Genomic DNA, 18,220 nt, shown 5'->3' on the forward strand with positions numbered 1-18,220 from the left:
GACAAACGGGCAGGCTGGTGGGTGGGCTGTCCTAAAGGACGAAAAAGAAGGGCGCTGAGGATGCCCTTTACCGACACCAGGGAAAAGGGTTCAGAGACAGTAGCGCAGATGCCGAGATACCGCGGAGGAGAGGGAGAAAGAAAGCAGTGTGGCGCTGCAGCTGGGTGGGCCTGTGCTCACCCAGGCCCACCGATAGCTACGGCACTGGTGTGTAGTGGTGAGAGTTAGTAAACTTTAAGCTAGTGCACTGGCTGCAGGGCAGAATGCCCCCGAGACCAGCAAGGCTCAGAGGTGTAGCCGCTGGCCGCTGATAGGGTTACCATATTTGCCATGATAAAAAAAGAGGACGCCTGTCACAACCCCGCCATGCCCCTAGTCACACTCCTGCTACGCCCCTGCACCGCAGTGTCACCTTTACTCCTCCCCTTAGAAAGCCATATTTCCTCCCTCTCCCCTCACTTGCCTGCCCACAAACCCAGACAAATGTGCAGGCTGGCAAAATCTGCCCGGACGTCCCACGGTGTCCTCAAAAAGGTAAAACCCTAGACCCCGAGGATTCCTGACATCAACAGCTACGTTTTTACCCGGATAAACAATTTCTGAGTCAAACCTCATGCAAGTTTGTTTTTCCTTAGATTTTGTTGCAGGTTTTAATATACATACAAACATTTTCAAATATTTATTTATTTATTGTATTTATATCCCACATCTTCCCACCTCTTTGCAGGCTCAATGTGGCTTACATACAGTACATCATGAATAGTGAGAGTACATTAGAAAGTATACATTTAGTACTAACAGAGGATCTTGGGTACATGATAATGATAAAACATGATGGTGTTTTAGCAAACAATCATAGTAAGAAATATTTAAGAATTATATTGGATTATGCATTTAGTGATAGCGAAAAAATATGATAGTGGTTTTACAAGCAAATATTGTAGGGGCAGTTCTGGATATGTGTACAGGAGTTCATATTTGTTGATCTTTGTTGTATGCTTTGTTGAAGAGATGGGTCTTCAGTAGACTTCGGAAGTTGGCTTGTTCATAGGTCGTTTTTAGGTTTCTCGGCAGCGCATTCCAGAATTGTGTGCTCAGGTAGGAAAAGGTTGACGCATGCGTTAGTTTGTATTTAAGACCTTTGCAATTTGGGAAGTGAAGATTGAGGAATGTACGGGATGATTTTTTAGCATTCCTGAGTGGTAAGTCTATCAGGTCTGACATGTAGGCTGGTGCGTCTCCGTGAATAATTTTGTGGACTAGGGTGCATATTTTGAACGTGATAGGTTCTTTGAGTGGGAGCCAATGTAGTTTTTCTCGTAGGGGTTTAGCGCTTTCGTATTTTGTTTTGCCGAATATGAGTCTAGCTGCAGTATTCTGAGCTGTCTGAAGTTTCTTGATTATTTGCTCTTTGCATCCGGCGAATAGTGCGTTGCAGTAATCTAGATGACTGAGTACTATTGATTGTACCAGGTTACGGAAGATGGTTCTTGGGAAGAGAGGTCTTATTCTTTTTAGTTTCCACATTGAGTGGATCATCTTCTTGGTTGTGTTTTTAGCGTGACTCTCAAGTGTTAGGTGTCGATCAATGGTTACTCCAAGAATTTTTAGGGTGTCCGAAATTGGAAGATTCAGTTTTGGTGTATCAATGGTGGTGAATTTGTTCGTGTTGTATTGTGAGGTGAGTACTAGGCATTGAGTTTTTTCCACGTTGAGTTTCAACTTGAATGCGTCCGCCCATGTGTGCATGATGTGTAGGCTTTGGTTAATATCATTAGAGATTTCCTTTAGATCTTGTTTAAATGGAATATAGATCGTTACGTCTTCTGCGTAAATGTATGGGTTAAGGTTTTGGTTTGATAGTAGTTTCGCCAAGGGTATCATCATTAAGTTGAATAAAGTCGGTGAGAGGACATTCGGGTATCCATGTAGCTGATGTGGTCGAATTAGATGTCACTTGGTATGATCGTGTGGTTAGGATCCCCTTGAACCAGCTGAGAACATTCCCTCCGATTCCAAAATATTCGAGGATATGTAATAGTATTCCATGATCAACCATATCGAAGGCGCTAGACATGTCGAATTGTAGCAGTAGTACGTTCGTGCCAGTTGCAATCATTTGTTTAAATTTATTCATGAGGGTGACTAGTACTGTTTCCGTGCTGTGGTTAGACTGAAATCCTGATTGGGAGTTGTGTAGTATTGAGAATTTGTTGGCATATATCCAATTTGCAGTGAGATTTGGCAAATCTTTTAAGCGTTTGGGAGATAAGATCCTCCGATATTGTCTCGAAATTGGTCCAGGTTCTGTCTGCTGGGTATATACCAGGGTCTGGATCTAGACAATCAAGGAGTGCAGCGTAATCGGTGGTGCTGACTGGTATTTTAAGTCGCAGTTGTATGATTTTCTCATTGAAGTATTTCACGAGATTTTCTGCTCCAGGAGTATCTTTGTTGTTGGTTGTGATTGGTGTGGTATCTAGTAATTTATTCACAAGTTGGAAACGTTTGTGTGTGTCTTTGTAGTTCGGTCCTATTTCATTTTTATAAAATAATCTTTTTGTTTGCCTTATGGTATATTTGTATTTTCTTTGGAGTTGTTTCCAGGCGTTAAGTGTTGGGTCATCTTTCTTTTTTTTCCACGCACGTTCTAACCTTCTTACTTTGTTTAAGTTTTTTCAATTCTTCCGTGAACCATGGTGTTGAATTCTTCCTATGTGAGGTTCTGGTTTGAGTTGGGGCAATATTGTCTAGTATTGATCTGCATCTGTCATCCCAATCTAGGAGGAATTGGATTGTGTCTGCCTTTGTTGTCCATCCGTTGTGATAGATCTGTTGCCAGAATCTTGCCAGGTCTATTTTTCCTCTCGTGGTATAAGTTTTTCGTTCTTGTTTTTTAATTGTGTCTTTCGTTCACCATTGGAGAGAGATGTACGCTTTATAGTGATCTGACCATGGTGCGAGTGTCCATCTTGTATCTGTTAGTAGAAGGTTTGAGTCTGTATCGAATTTGTGTGTGATAATGTCTAGAGTGTGTCCTTTTATGTGTGTTGGTTGTGTATTTGGTGCATGAAGATCCCATAGTTGTAGGAATTCTTTGCATTCTTTGGTGCTTGTTAGGGTGAGATCTTCAAGGTGCAGATTGATATCGCCTATTATGATAAGGTTTGAGGTAGAGACACAAGTATTCGAGATGAAGTCCATAAAGTGTGTTTGTGAGTCTTACCAGTTGCCTGGTGGTCTGTAGAATAGGAATGCGTTGAGGTGTTCTTGCAGGTTTGGGTGATTGATTCTTACCAAGGCAATTTCAAGTTGTGGTAGAATGGATTTGGCTATGGTTGTGATGGTGAATTCGGATTTGTATATTATGGCTATTCCTCCTCCTCTTTTTCCATTTCTTGTCCAGTGAGTGATTTTGTATCCTGGTGGGCATAGTTCTAAGATTATGGGGTCTTTGAGGTCATGGATCCAGGTTTCAGTGATGAATAGAAGATCAAGATTGTCTGTAGTAATCCAGTCTGTTATAGTCTCTGTTTTATTTACTACTGATCTGGCGTTTATGTACCCCTGTTGGATTGAATGGTAAGGCTTAGTTTGGGGCGTAGATGTGTTGATTTTTATTAATTGTCTGTTTTCTTGGTGTCTGGTTTTGTTGTTTCCTTTTTTCTTTTCTTGTTGGTTATGTCCATGTGTGTTTGTTCTTCCTTTTAGTTGATTGTTGTGCTTTTGGTCTGATGAGTGGTAACTAGATTGTCTATAGGATTTGTGTATTGTGGGTAGGTTGTTGTTTGTATTGGGGGTGGTCCATGCCTGGTAGATTAGGGGAAGGAAGTACATTATCATGAGTAATTTGTTGGTATTCATGTTGGTTGTGGTTTGTGGTGTTTGGTTGTGCTTGAGGGAATTAGTGAATGAGATTACGTCTGTAAATTAAGCAGTGTCAGTATTAGGCAGTGTTAACATCAAGCATTAATAACAGATGAGCAATGAGAGACTGTAGTTTTAAGCAGTAGCTATGTTGAGTAGTCTTATCGTCACTCATTTCATGCTGTTTGTCCAGTTCTGTGGGAATGATTTTTGGAGTACAGGGTTCTGGCAACCACCAAGTGGAATGTTTTCAAGGTCCATTCTCCAGAATTATTTTTGGAGACCTTGTTATGTTCATTCCATTTTGGGTTTGAATTTATATCGTTGATAATGTCTAGGAACAGGTATATTTTCTTTTTGATGCATTAGAAATGTACCACATTTTACAATATATGTAAAAGGGATTTGGGTATGTGCAAATGGATTGTGCTGGAAGCAGACAAGGAGGGAAGGGATGCTATATTCCAGCAGTGTCCAGGAGATGTGCTTCTTTAGGGGGGAGGGAGATGCAGCAGAAACCGATCGATACCTTTTCCCTCCCACAGGTTATCGTCATATCCACCTCCTCTCGAAGGACGGGAACAGCATCCCCCCTGCCTCCCTGTTTGTTCATATATGGATCACAGATGACGGGGAGGCATAGGTGTGAGGACCACAAAGGTTCTCTTATCCTCCAGCCTCCTGGTTCGGGCTGCTCTCGGCTGAGGCAAGTGAAAGGAGCTATGACAACCATCGCTGCTGCCCTCAGCCCACACGGAGCCAGACCAGCGGAAATCTCTTTTGCCTGTGGCTGCAGCTGGCTTACGGATCCCTCGCCCTTTTTTTAAATGTGTAAATTGTACAGGTTTTGTTTCTGCTATTTTTTGATATGTCACGCTGCTGATGCATAAGATACAGCTCATTTCATGAATGGTTTGCTATCCATTCCTTCTACTGCTTAACATTTCTGTAGCGCTGTTAGAAATGTACAGATGTGTTACATACAGAGTTATTGCTCCATTGTGTTTATAATCTAATTGAGACAAACAGAGAAGGCATACGATTTGTAGGAACTGATTAAGCATTTCAGTAGACACGTTTAATGTGAGAGAGTCAAGATTGGGAAGAAGCAGAGGTTTTAGATTGAAAAGAGAGGTGGGTCTTTATGTGGGGCTTACATAAGAACCTAAGAGTAGCCATACTGGGTCAGACCAATGGTCCATCTAGCCCAGAATCCTGTTTTCCAAACAGTGGCCAAGCCAGGTCACAAGTACCTGGCAGAAGCCCAAATTGTGGCAACATTCCATGTAGAACCCCAAAGGATAGCAAGTTTCTGGAATCCTAAAGAGTGACAAGATTCCATGCAGAATCTCAGAGTAGCAACATTCCATGTAGAACCCCAAAGGATAGCAAGATTCTGGAATCCTAAAGAGTGACAAGATTCCATGCAGAATCTCAGAGTAGCAACATTCCATGTAGAACCCCAAAGGATAGCAAGTTTCTGGAATCCTAAAGAGTGACAAGATTCCATGCAGAATCTCAGAGTAGCAACATTCCATGTAGAACCCCAAAGGATAGCAAGATTCTGGAATCCTAAAGAGTGACAAGATTCCAAGCAGAATCTCAGAGTAGCAACATTCCATACTACAAATCCCAGGGCAAGCAGTTGCTTCCCATGTCTGTCTCAATAGCAGACTATGGACTTTTCCTCCAGGAATTTGTCCAAACCTTTTTTAAACCCAGATACGCTAACCGCTGTTACCACCTCCTCCGGCAAAGAGTTCCACTGCTTAACTATTCATTGAGTGAAAAATTATTTCCTCCTATTTGTTTTAAAAGTATTTCCATGTAACTTCCTTGAGTGCCCCCTAGTCTTTGTACTTTTGGAACGAGTAAAACATCAATTTACTTCTACGCATTCTACACTACTCAGGATTTTGTAGACCTCAACCATATCTCCCCTCATCCATCTCTTTTCCAAGCTGAAGAGCCCTAAGCTCTTTAGCCTTTCCTCATACAAGAGGAGTTCCATCCCATTTATTATTTTTGTCGCTTTTCTTTGAACCTTTTCTAATTCCGCTATATCTTTTTTGAGATATGGCCACCAGAACTAAACACAATACTCAAGGTGCGGATGCACCATGGAGTGATACAAAGGCATTATAGTATTTTCAATCTTATTCACCATCCTAGCATCCTGTCAAGAAACGGAGCAAGACACAACAGCTCAGGAAGGGCATTTCAAGTGTATCAAGTTAGAAAACATGGAGCTCAAAATTAGCAAAGGAGGGGAAGGGCCCCAACCAGACTTCCCAATGAATGAAGCTCGTGAGACAGGATATAGAGGCAAAGAAGAGAAGAGAGGTAGGAGCCACAGAGTGAACATACATGTAGATAGGAAGTAGTTTGAACCAAATCCAGAAGCAGACTGGGAGCTATTGAAGGACTGAGAGAAGAGGGGTAGCAAGATCTTAATGATGCTAGAGGAAGATAAAGTGGGTAGCTGAATTTTAAATAGATTGTAGTGGAGAAAGATGGCTTTACCAGCAGACCTATGAAGAGAAGATTGCCGTTGTCCAAGCATGATGTGACAAAGAGAGTGGATGAGTTTTGGGAGTGTGCCCAGAATGAAATGATGGATTTTGGCAATATTAAACAGAATAGAATGATGCATTATAGCAATGATTTGAATGTGAGCATGAGGAGAAAATATTTTTTTTTCCCTCAGTGCACAGTTAAGCTCTGGAATTGTTGCAGAAGAACAAGTTCCTGGAAGAAAAGTCGATAAACCATTATTAATGTGGTCTTAGGGAAATCCATTGTATATCTCTGGGACAAGCAGTATGGAATCTTTCTAATTTGGGGGATTCTCACAGGTACTTATGACCTGGATTGGCCACTGATGATAACTGGTTCTGGGCTTGATGGACCTTTGGTCTCACCCAATACGGCAGGAGAGAGTGGAGTCAAAGATTACCCCCAAAGTCAGAGGCTGAAATAACAGGGATGATAATAGTGCTAACAAAAAAAAAACAAAAAAAGTGAAAGGATTGGAGGAGGGGGGTTGTGAATTTGGGAGGAAATATAAGAAGCTCAAACTTAGTCATGGGGGGCCTGATATTCAGACCGTGGGAGGTAGCCGGCTTGCTTCCAGTGGTCAGTGCTGAGTCCAGATATTCAATATTGGCCGTTTCCAGTGACCAACATTGAATATCTGACGACCAATATTGAACAGCAGCTGCCCGGTTAGATGGTACTTAGCCTGCTATCCGGCGATGGCTATCTCCTGCTGAATACCACCGGTTAACGCTTAGTGGATAGCCGGTTATATTGTGAGATATAACCGGCTATCTGCCGATTTTCAGTGCATCGCTGGCTAAGTTTTGCGGCCAAACCTGGCCATGTCAATAGCAGGTCTATCTTTGACCGCTATGAATTTAGCCGGTCAGTGCTGAATATCGACTTAGCCGGCTATGTTCTTCAAAGCGCTAATCGGCAATTTTCAAAAGAAGATAGTTGAATATGGCCAGATAACCGGCTAAGTACCATTTAATTGTCCAGGTGATGTTCCTGGCCAGTTAAATGGTTTTGAATATCGGCCTGGTTATATGTCAGATAGACAAACCAAGATCTGAGATGGATTCCAGGTGAAAGCTTCAGTGCAGGGAGATAGATCTGAGAGTCATTGTATAAAGATATTTATTTTTATTTATTTATTTAAAATATTTATAGCCCTCTTTATTCTACTAATCTAGATGAGTTACAGTATTAAACATTCATAATAAAATTAACAAAACAAACAATATAATCATAACACACAAAACACTCAACTATTTGAGCAAAACATTGAATCTTAAATTGTAGTCTGCACTGTGTTTACATTGTAATTCATAATCATTCAATGCTTCAACAAACAAGTGAGTCTTAAGTTGTTCTCGAACTGTGTAATGGAACTAAGGCAACATAACTCAAAAGGTAGAGCGTTCCATAAACAGGCACCTCCAATATAACAAAATAATTGTAGAATGGTAAATATCCAATCTTTTCTATTTAAATGAAGGAACATCAAGCAACATTTTGTCCACAGAATGCTAAAAATAACTTACGTGGAGGGGCATAATCGACCAGAAACGCCTATCTCCATGGGCGTTAATCTCCGAGAACGGGTCCGTGAAGGGGCGGAGTGAACCGTATTTTTTAAAAAAAATAGACGCCCATGCTTTATTCGCCAAGGTGTGAGCTGGGCGTTTTTGCTTTTCACCGATAATGGAAAATGAAATCGCCCAGCTCAAAAACGAATAAATGCAAGGCATTTGTTCGTGGGAGGGGCCAGGATTCATAGTGCACTGGTCCCCCTCACATGCCAGGACACCAACCGGGCACCCTAGGGGGCACTTTTACAAAAACAAAAAAAAAAGGTAAAAGAGCTCCCAGGTGCATAGCACCCTTCCCTTGGGTGTTGAGCCCCCCAAATCCCCCTCAAAACCCACTGCCCACAAGTCTACACCAGTACTATAGCCCTAAGCGGTGAAGGGGGGCACCTACATGTGGGTACAGGGGGTTTGGGGGGGTTGGACGACTAGTAGCATTAAGCAGCACAATTGTAACAGGTAGGGGGGGGATGGGCCTGGGTCCACCTGCCTGACGTCCACTGCACCCCCTAACAACTGTTCCAGGGACCTGCATACTGCTGCTTGGGAGGAGGGTATGACATTTGAGGGTGAAAGTAAAAAGTTGTGAAACATCATTTGTTGTGGTGGGAGGGGGTTAGTGACCACTGGGGGAGTCAGGGGAGGTCATCCCCGACTCCCTCTGGGGGTCATCTGGTCATTTAGGGCACTTTTTGGGGCCTTATTCGTCAAAAAACAGGGTCCAGGAAAAGTGCCCTAAATTCTAGCTACAAACGCATCCATTATCGGCGAAGGGCGCCCATCTCTGTTCGGGTGATAACCACGCCCCAGTTCCGCCTTCACCACGCCTCCGACACTCCCCCGTCAACTTTGTCCGCATCCGCGACGGAGTGCAGTTGAAAGCGTCCAAAGTTCGGCTTTCGATTATGCCGCTTTATTTGTTTTTGTGAGAAGAACGCCCATCTCCCGATTTAGGTCGGAACTTGGGCGTTATTCTCGTTCGATTATAAGCTGGATAGTAACATAGTAGATGACGGCAGAAAAAGACCTGCACGGTCCATCCAGTCTGCCCAAGAAGATAAATTCATATGTGCTACTTTTTTTATTTGTACTGTCCTCTTCAGGGTACAGACCGTATAAGTCTGGCCAGCCCTATCCCCGCCTCCCAACCACCAGCTCTGGCACAGACTCTATAAGTCTGCCCAGCACTATCCCTGCAAATTTTAAGGGAAGTTGTAAAAGCAAGAGGAGCCACATTATATATTATGCACAGTACTTTGAATTTCACTCGCCATTGAACTGGTAACCAATGGAGGTCTTTCAGCGCAGGTGACTCTAATGTGTTCATTTGAGATAGGCCAGTGAGCAGTAACATTCTGGGCAACTTGCAATGCACGAAGCATGTAATTAGGAACACCTAAATACACTGAATTGCAGTAGTCCAGAAGAAGTAATACAAATGCCAGAAGGAGAGGCCAAACGTTACGTGCGGAAAGAAGGCTTTTAAGATGTCTGATCAGTCATAACTTTAAAAAGATTGTTTGTATTGCACCATTAATATAAGACTTAAACGACAAGGACGAATCAGTCGTAACACCAAGATATTTACATTCAGAGACAACCGGGATCTCAATATCAACAACCTAAACTAATGACAGAGAACTGCAGAGAGTAGAGATATTAGATAAGAATCAAATTTTTATCATGGATAAATTTAGTATAAACACACATAAAGAGAGAGCAGGGCCTTGAAATGGGTCTTTGGCCATGCCAATCAATAAATGCATAGCAGTGAAATAGGTGTGACGGAGAAGATAGGAAGAGAACCAAGACAGGACCAAGTGAGGAGAGATAATTAAAGAGTAGACTGCGATCAACAGTTTCAAAAGCAGCAGATAGCCTGAGGAGGATGAAGATTAAGTAGTGGCCTTTGGCCTCAGCCATAAGAAACTTTTACTAGAGCCATCTCAGTGGAAAGGAGAAGTAGAAGCCATAACGGAGTGGGTCAAGAATGTCTTGGGGGGGGGGGGGGGGTTCAAGAAAGTCAAGGCAATGGAGGTAGAATGCATGCTGCATGCTCATGTAGTCTGAATGTATATGGCAGATGAGAAGGGACGATAGTTAGCAGAGCAGGTAGGATCAAATGAAGAATTTTTGATGAGTGATGCAAACACAGCATGTTTGAAGGCAGCATAAGCGGTTGCACTGGAGGGTTAGAGAAGGGTGGGTGAAGGATCCCTCTCCTCAAAATCAAAAGTATGGAGAAGGTCGGGAAACACAGGCCAGTTAGCCTGACCTCTGTGTTGAGCCATTTATGCAATCATAGTTAAAACAGAGGATAGTGCGATTCCTGGAATCCACTGGATCTACGACAGCATGGTTTTACTAGAGGTAGGTCTTGTCAAATGACTCTGATCAACTTCTTTGAATGGATATGTAGAATGTTAGATAGGGGGAAGGGAAGGGATTTTGGATTTGGCTCACGCTTTTTTCAGTTAGAGCGCTAGACTTGGTATACTTGGATTTTGACAAGGCCTTTAATATGGTTCTACACACGCAATAAAAATAAAATGAGTGCCGTTGGTATGGGCCTAAAAGTGACTGACTGGGATAGAAACTGGTTGAGTGGGAGGTGATCAAAGGGAAATGGCGTTCACTCCAAGGAAGGGAGTGTTGCCAGTGGTCTGTCCTTGGTTTGATTCAACATAGTTCTAAGAAAAATTGCTGAAGGGATATCAGGAAAGGGTTCCATCTTGCAGATAATACCAAAAACTGCAACAGGGTAAACACCCTGGAAGGTGTGAATAAGTTGAGGAAGATAGCAAAGCTGAGGAGTGGTCTTAAGTTTGACAGCTAAGATTGAATGCTTTCTGTGCACAAAAGAGGAGCGGGGCTTGGGGGTGAGCATATGCCATGATCTTAAGTTGGCCAAACAGGTAGAAAAGGCAACAACGAAAGCCAGAAGGATGCTTGGGTGTATAGGGAGAGGAATGGCCTGTAGGAAAAAGAAGGCGATGATGCTTCCATAGAAGACTCTGTTGAGACCTTATTTAGAGTACTGTGTACAGTTCTGGAGACCACACCTTCAAAAATACATAAACAGGATGGAGTCAGTCCAGAGGGTGGCTACTAAAATGGTCAGTGGTCTTCATCATAAAGCGTATGGGGACAGACTTAAAGATCTCAATACATATACTTAGGAAGAAAGGGAGGAGAGGGAAGATATGGTAGAGCCATTTTAATACTTCCAGTGTTTAAATGCATAAGAGATCTGGATTGAGAGGTTATATGATTACTCTTGGTCTATCTTCCTTACCCTAATCTAAGGAAATATTCTCTTTACAGAGAGGGTGGTGGATGCCTAGAATAGGTGCAGGAAACAGAATTCATGAAAGCATGGGAGAAACACAGAGGGTCTCTGAGGAAGGGGAAGGGACTGCAGAGTAGAACATTATGATCTTTCCTGCTATCATGACCCATGGTTCCATGTAATCAGGACAATTTCCTGTGGAAGTACCTTCCAGGCAAGGTAAAACGTTTCCTCCACTGGAGGTGACAAACCTGAACATCTGTAGTCTTTGCAGGGAGGGGTTGTGCTATCAGGTGATTTAGCTATAAATATAACTGTGTTTGTACAAAATAATACAGTTCTCAATGCCATGTTAGTCCTGGAGAAGAGAAGCTGGAGTCTTTGTAAGTAGTGACATCTTTCCAACATAAAACAGAGCAGAGCTCTGAAGATATCTCAAGTTCCTTGGATTTAAGAAAGAATCTTTTTCTTATCTGGAGCACGTTCTGGGGCTGTAATTCCCACCAGAAAATAATCAGTAAGGATCCAGAGAGACTGGCTTAGGACCAGTCACCAGAGAGAGTTAAATTTTAGTCACTGGAGGTGCTCAAATTGTGAATTTATGTATCTGAGTTTAGTTCACACTTTTCCAGTTGTAGTTTAAGGTGCATTACATTCAGTTACAGTAGCTATTTCGATGTCCCTACCGGACTCACAAAGTTGGTACCTGAGGCAATGGAGGGTTAGGTGTCTTGCTCAGGGTCTCAAGGAACCACAGTGGGATTGTACTGGGCTTCCTTGGTTCCTAACCTGCTCCTCTTACCCTTAAGCTGCTCCTCCATGCCAGGGGATTGAGTTCACACCTCATGGGTACTGAAAGCTGCAGGTTCAAAAGCCTCTCCCATCATATGACATTTCAGTTGCGGTGTCTCTGGGAAAAATGACCCCCCTGATGCAATGTCTTTAATGTCCATGAGAAAGCTGTACTGTGACTCCCGTTAGCTATACAGGATGTCCACTGTGTCACCTGAACTTTATTCAAAGGACCACGTTTATACCCAACCAAAAGCCAAGGACTTTCTGTCACAGGGTGTTTGATCCATTCTGCCCTGAAGTCATGAGCCTTTATTGGCTTGATGTTCTTAATATTCTATTTTTGCCATCACATTTTTAACCTTTTCATGTATGTACAGTCAGATCCAATGGCGTACCAAGGGTGGGGCAGTGGGGGTGGTCCGCCCCGGGTGCACACTGCAAGGGGGTTCCATGCTTCCTCTGACGTTACTTCCTGTTCCGGGGCAGGGAACCGGCACAGCCGACAGCCATGCGACTGCTCCCTGCAACCCCAGGAGGTGATGCCCGGGGGGGGGGGGGGGAGTGTACAGCGGCAACCCGCCCTGGGTGGCAGCCAACATAGGAGCGCCATTGGTCAGATCGTCTCTGTGTTGGAATGGATGTTTTTTTGGGTCTCATCTGTACTCAACTAGCTACAGAAGCCAGCAGATCAATATAACATCAGAAAGATTTTATTGAAGATACCGAGATACCGCATGTAAACAAATTGCCCGACACAGGCCGTGGTTTTTCCAGGTTTGACAGCAGTGCATCTGCTTGCGTTGTGTTAAAAATCACATCATTTTAGGCATCTGCTGTATGCGCTGGTTTTTTCCAAACTATTATACACCACAAGTTTTCCGTTTTTAGAGTTGCTCCTTTCAGAAGGTTTCAAATTAGCCCCTGACGCAGCCCTTGGTGGGCGAAACACGGCCTGTGTCGGGCAATTTGTTTACATGCGGTATCTTCAATAAAATCTTTCTGATGTTATATTGATCTGCTGGCTTCTTTTTCCATATTGGATTTTGCAGATCGCTTGCCTTGTTGTTTTTTGGGACCCTCAACCAGCTACAGACATGAGGCGCTATTGCAGGGGTGGGCAACCTTGGTCCTTGAGGGCTGCAACCCCATCAGGTTTTCAGGGTTTCTCCAGTGAATATGAATGAGATCTATTTGCATACAATGTAGGCAGTGCGTACAAATAGATCTCATGCATATTCGTTGGGAGAATCCTGAAAACCAGACCGTGTTGCGGCCTTTGACGACCGAAGTTGCCCACCCCTGCTCTATTGTAAAGAGCTAACCAAAGCACAGAGCAGACAGCTGTGCCACCGAAATAAATTGAATGCAATGAAAGATGTGAAACTCTCATTCACCTCTGGGATCAGTCTTCAGTGTTTGAGCCCTCTGAACCCCCCATTCTTTGCACAGTGACTTTCTGCTCCTGGATACTGCTGTTTGATTGTGGAGTTCCCCTGCTACGTTTCCTATTCCTCTCTGTTTAAAAGTCTTACCCAAGCACCCAGGACTCTCTCTACGTTGCATAAGCAGTGAAAAGATGGCAGAGGAAAGAAATGCAGGGTTTGCACCAAGAGCTGTGGTTTAATATAATTACATTTAGAAGTTGTTTTTGCTTTATTGATTCCAGGATTGATGGGATGGGTGACTGAGTGGGTGGTACAGCATACCTCAATAAATCTTACTGGAATTCAGATGGAGTACAGAGCCCAGCTACTTAAAGATATGCTTTCTGATAAAAATAACTAATGTCATTTGTGGTGGCTTTTACCCAGTGCAAATTGTGTTTTAACTGTATTGACTTATTTGGCCTGAGAGTTTTTCCTCTTACTCCAGCCAAAGCAGAAAAACAGCAGCCTTATGGTTAGGGCAGAGGACTGAAAAGCAAGGTTCAAATCCCACTGCTGCTTCCCGTGATCTTGGGCAACTCCATTCCTCAGGTACAAACTGAGATTATGAGCCCTCCAGGGACAGAGAAATACCAATTGTCCTGTGCTACTAGAGTGGGTGATGTGTATCGCAGTGGGGGAGGGGAAGACATAGCAACATGTTGGCTTGATCATGTATTGCTAACGAGCTTGGCTGTACTACAGTCGAAAATACAAAACCACTTTCCTAAGATCACATCCTGATATATAATGGATGAAGTGACTCTATTAAAGGACTAATTAGAAATATATACAAAATGACAGCAGATAAAGACCATGGGGCAAATCCATACCGACTAATAAAGCTCTACGATCCCCTCTTCTCCCTTAGAGATCCTCTGTGCTTGCCCTGTGCTTTTCTGAATTAAAACACAGCGCTTGTCTCCACCACTTCCACTGGGAGGCTTTTCCACACATCCTACCGAAATGTTTTCATGGAGGAAACCAAAGAGGCCCATCTAACTTTCTGCAAGGGAATCTGTTTGATGAACCTGTGTTTTTTTTATTTTTGTTACATTTGTACCCTGCGCTTTCCCACTCATGGCAGGCTCAATGCGGCTTACATGGGGCAATGGAGGGTTAAGTGACTTGCCCAGAGTCACAAGGAGCTGCCTGTGCCTGAAGTGGGAATTGAACTCAGTTCCTCAGGACCAAAGTCCACCACCCTGACCACTAGGCCACTCCTCCACTGTTGCTACTATTTGAGATTCTACATGGAATGTTGCTATTCCACTAGCAACATTCCATGTAGAAGTCGGCATATCACCAATATGGCCGCGCAGGCTTCTGCTTCTGTGACTCACAGAAACAGAAGCCTGCGCAGCCTTCTACATGGAATGTTGCTAGTGGAATAGCAACATTCCATGTAGAATCTCCAATAGTATCTATTTTATTTTTGTTACATTTGTACCCTGCGCTTTCCCACTCATGGCAGGCTCAATGTGGCAATGGAGGGTTAAGTGACTTGCCCAGAGTCCTACTAGCAACATTCCATGTAGAAGTCAGCCCTTGCGGATCACTCATGAGGCCGCGCAGGCTTCTGCTTCTGTGAGTCTGACGTCCTGCATGTACACAGAAACAGAAGCCTGCGCAGCCTTTTACATGGAATGTTGCTAGTGGAATAGCAATAGCAACATTCCATGTAGAATCTCCAATAGTATCTATTTAATTTTTGTTACATTTGTACCCTGCGCTTTCCCACTCATGGCAGGCTCAATGTGGCTTATATGGGGCAATGGAGGGTTAAGTGACTTGCCCAGAGTCACAAGGAGCTGCCTGTGCCTGAAGTGGGAATCAAACTCAGTTCCTTAGTTCCCCAGAACCAAAGTCCACCACCCTAACCACTAGGCCACTCCTCCACCAACGTTCATTCAGTCAGGCTGACGTATCAACCCTGCACACACAACTGGACTAGCTTTTTAGAGTATTCATAGTGAATACGCATGACACAGATTTACATACTTTGGTTATAGATATCCTGAAAATCAAACCTGCAGCAAATGTGATCCTGAAGTCATGAGATATCTATCGTTTCCTTGTACTTTCTTCATCTTTTAAAAAAAAATTGTTTTTATGACATTGGAGATTATGTTTCAGACTTGCAAAGGGTTTGTTCAGCTTATGTTGAGGCCTCAGAACCTAAAGGTGGACAACGGTGAAAATGATCTGTCCGGCCTCTATACCACAGTGCAGATGCTCTAGTAATACGTTCACATCATCTGTAAGGTCAGATACCTTTTGCCAAGGTAGCTCTTTCGTAGCCTTGGTGCTCAGGTGCATCTGTGGTCCCTGAGACATCGATAGTGGGTTCAAACAAACAGACGCGGATCAATCAAGGCGTGGTATACAACTTTATTCTAAAAAAACGCCCGATACAGGCTGTGTTTCGCCCACTAGGGCTGCGTCAGGGGCTCTACAATAACAATTAATAAACACATAAATGATGACATAATAATGTTAAAACACATCATTTAAATAATAAAATATATAAATAAAATTCTTGGAAGGAAGACAAATAAATATCATGGCAACAAACATTAAAATTTAGCAAAATATGTCCAACACGTCAGCCTGTGTCGGGCGTTTTTTTAGAATACAGTTGTATACCATACCTTGATTGATCCGCGTCTGTTTGCTTCCACGTTGGATTTTGCGGATCGTCTGTCTTCTTGGACCATCATTGATAGTGGGTTTCCATCTCAATGTGTTCTGAGATATCGACCCTGTTTCTCAGTAGGAAATGAGCTAACGGTTCTTTACGATTAAAATAAATTGACAGGATGAGGTCTTCCTGCAGATGGGGTCATTTGCTCTTCAGGAACCAGAAAGTACATACAACTATCCACTCTTATTGCATCCCTATTACTACCCTGCAAACGTAAAACAGATATGCATCCTTGCAAACTATCTATGTACTAATTGTGCCAGTCACCAAAGAAAGAATAACCGATTTCTGATTTTTCTCACCCTTACAATAAAGCCTGTTCCTGCAAAGATATTCCCTAACAAGGCTGCCTTTTTCTTTTGGTATATTTCATTGCATTCAATTGAAACAATTGAAAGGTACAAAACATTTGATACCTTGCCTTTTAATATACAATACAAATAATTGACCCAGAACCTATCTCTCACCTTACCCTGCTCTCTCTATCACCTGTCTCTACCTACCTACCCATCCATCCTTCTATTATGTTATACTTAATTTCCTACTTTACATAACAAAATTCTGTTACCTATTACTATGGAAGCTGCATTGAGCTTGCTTTTAGTGGGAAAGTGCGGGATACAAATATAATAAATAAATAATTTCTCTAATTATTATAGGTAATCAATAGAAATCAAACAAAATAAAACATGGAAAAGAAAATAAGATGATACCTTTTTTATTGGACATAACTTAATACATTTCTTGATTAGCTTTCGAAGGTTGCCCTTCTTCCTCAGATTGGAAATAAGCAAATGTTGGGAGATGACAGTATATATGAGTGAAACATCAAAGCATTTCAGTGACAGTCTAACAGGATGGGGGTGTCATTGCTCTTCTGTCTCCATGCATATAGACCGTCACTGAAATGCTTTGATGTTTCACTCATATATACTGTCATCTCCCAACATTTGCTTATTTCCAATCTGAGGAAGAAGGGCAACCTTCGAAAGCTAATCAACAAATGTATTAAGTTATGTCCAATAAAAAAGGTATCATCTTATTTTCTTTTCCATGTTTTATTTTGTTTGATTTCCTTTAAAAGTGGACTAACAGGGCTACAACACCTTACTCTAATTATTATAAAAAATTATTCTGTGGTCTTCAGAGTGATCAAGTGCCTCACATCACCCAGTATAAATATCTAGTCTAGGCACTTAGGGGGTCTTTTTCTAAGGCGTGCTGACGTTTTTAGAATGCTAAAAATAGGCGCGCATTAGACGCTAGAGACGCCAATGTATTCCTATCGGCGTCTGTAGCATTTAACGCGTGCCTATTTTTAGCACGTGCTAAAAACGCCAGCGTGCCTTAGTATAATACCCCCCATATTTGCAACCGTCATTGTAGGAGGGTTAAACAGGGAGATTGAGAGGACAGGTTTATGATAACTGACATTTGGTAGAACCTATCAAACAGCGGGAAGGTACGGAGTAGCACTTAAAGGGCCTGACATTAAAGGCACTTGCGTTGGTGTCTGGTGAGCGTTTGATTCAATATAGTAAGCAAATACATTTTAAAGCATGTTCGGTGAAGGAGGGGGTGGTAATTCTGTTTTATATGATACTTTCTGCTCTCTTGTCAGGGGCCAGTGCCAGACTTTGGCAGGAGGGGGGTCCAGAGCCTGAGGTGAGGGGGCACTTTTTAGCTCTCACCCGGTGCCGCCAACCCCCCCCCCCCCCACCAACTCTGCCCCCCTCCCGCCAACGACCCTCTCGACCCCGCTCCCATTGCCAACCCTCCGTCGCCTACCTTTGCTGGCGGGGGACCACAACCCTCGCCAGCTGAGGTCTTCCGGCACAAGGCTTCGTTCTGTTTGAGTCTGACGTTGGCGGGAGGGGGGGGGGGGTCCAGGGCCAAATCTACAGTGGCCCAGGCCCCCATATAGCTACACTGCTCTTGATGATGGCAGAATAATGGCAAAACATAGCACTGTGTAGGGAGTAGGATCCTAGTTGGAAGAATAAAAAAATAT

General features: G+C 43.0%; 1 protein-coding gene across 2 annotated transcripts in view; it reads left to right on the forward strand.

Annotated features, from left to right (window-relative positions):
* PLCD4 (phospholipase C delta 4) overlaps positions 1-4,826 on the forward strand; it is a 93,519-nt gene extending 88,693 nt beyond the window's left edge. For both annotated transcript variants that reach the window (XM_030209492.1, XM_030209491.1), the window contains exon 16: positions 4,413-4,826. In XM_030209492.1, the coding sequence (XP_030065352.1) occupies positions 4,413-4,510 (98 nt within the window). In that variant the 3' untranslated portion in view covers positions 4,511-4,826. The remainder of the gene's footprint in view (positions 1-4,412) is intronic.
* Positions 4,827-18,220: the final 13,394 nt, after the last annotated feature.

This window comes from Microcaecilia unicolor, chromosome 7, assembly GCF_901765095.1.
Source record: "Microcaecilia unicolor chromosome 7, aMicUni1.1, whole genome shotgun sequence".
Lineage (NCBI taxonomy): Eukaryota > Metazoa > Chordata > Amphibia > Gymnophiona > Siphonopidae > Microcaecilia > Microcaecilia unicolor.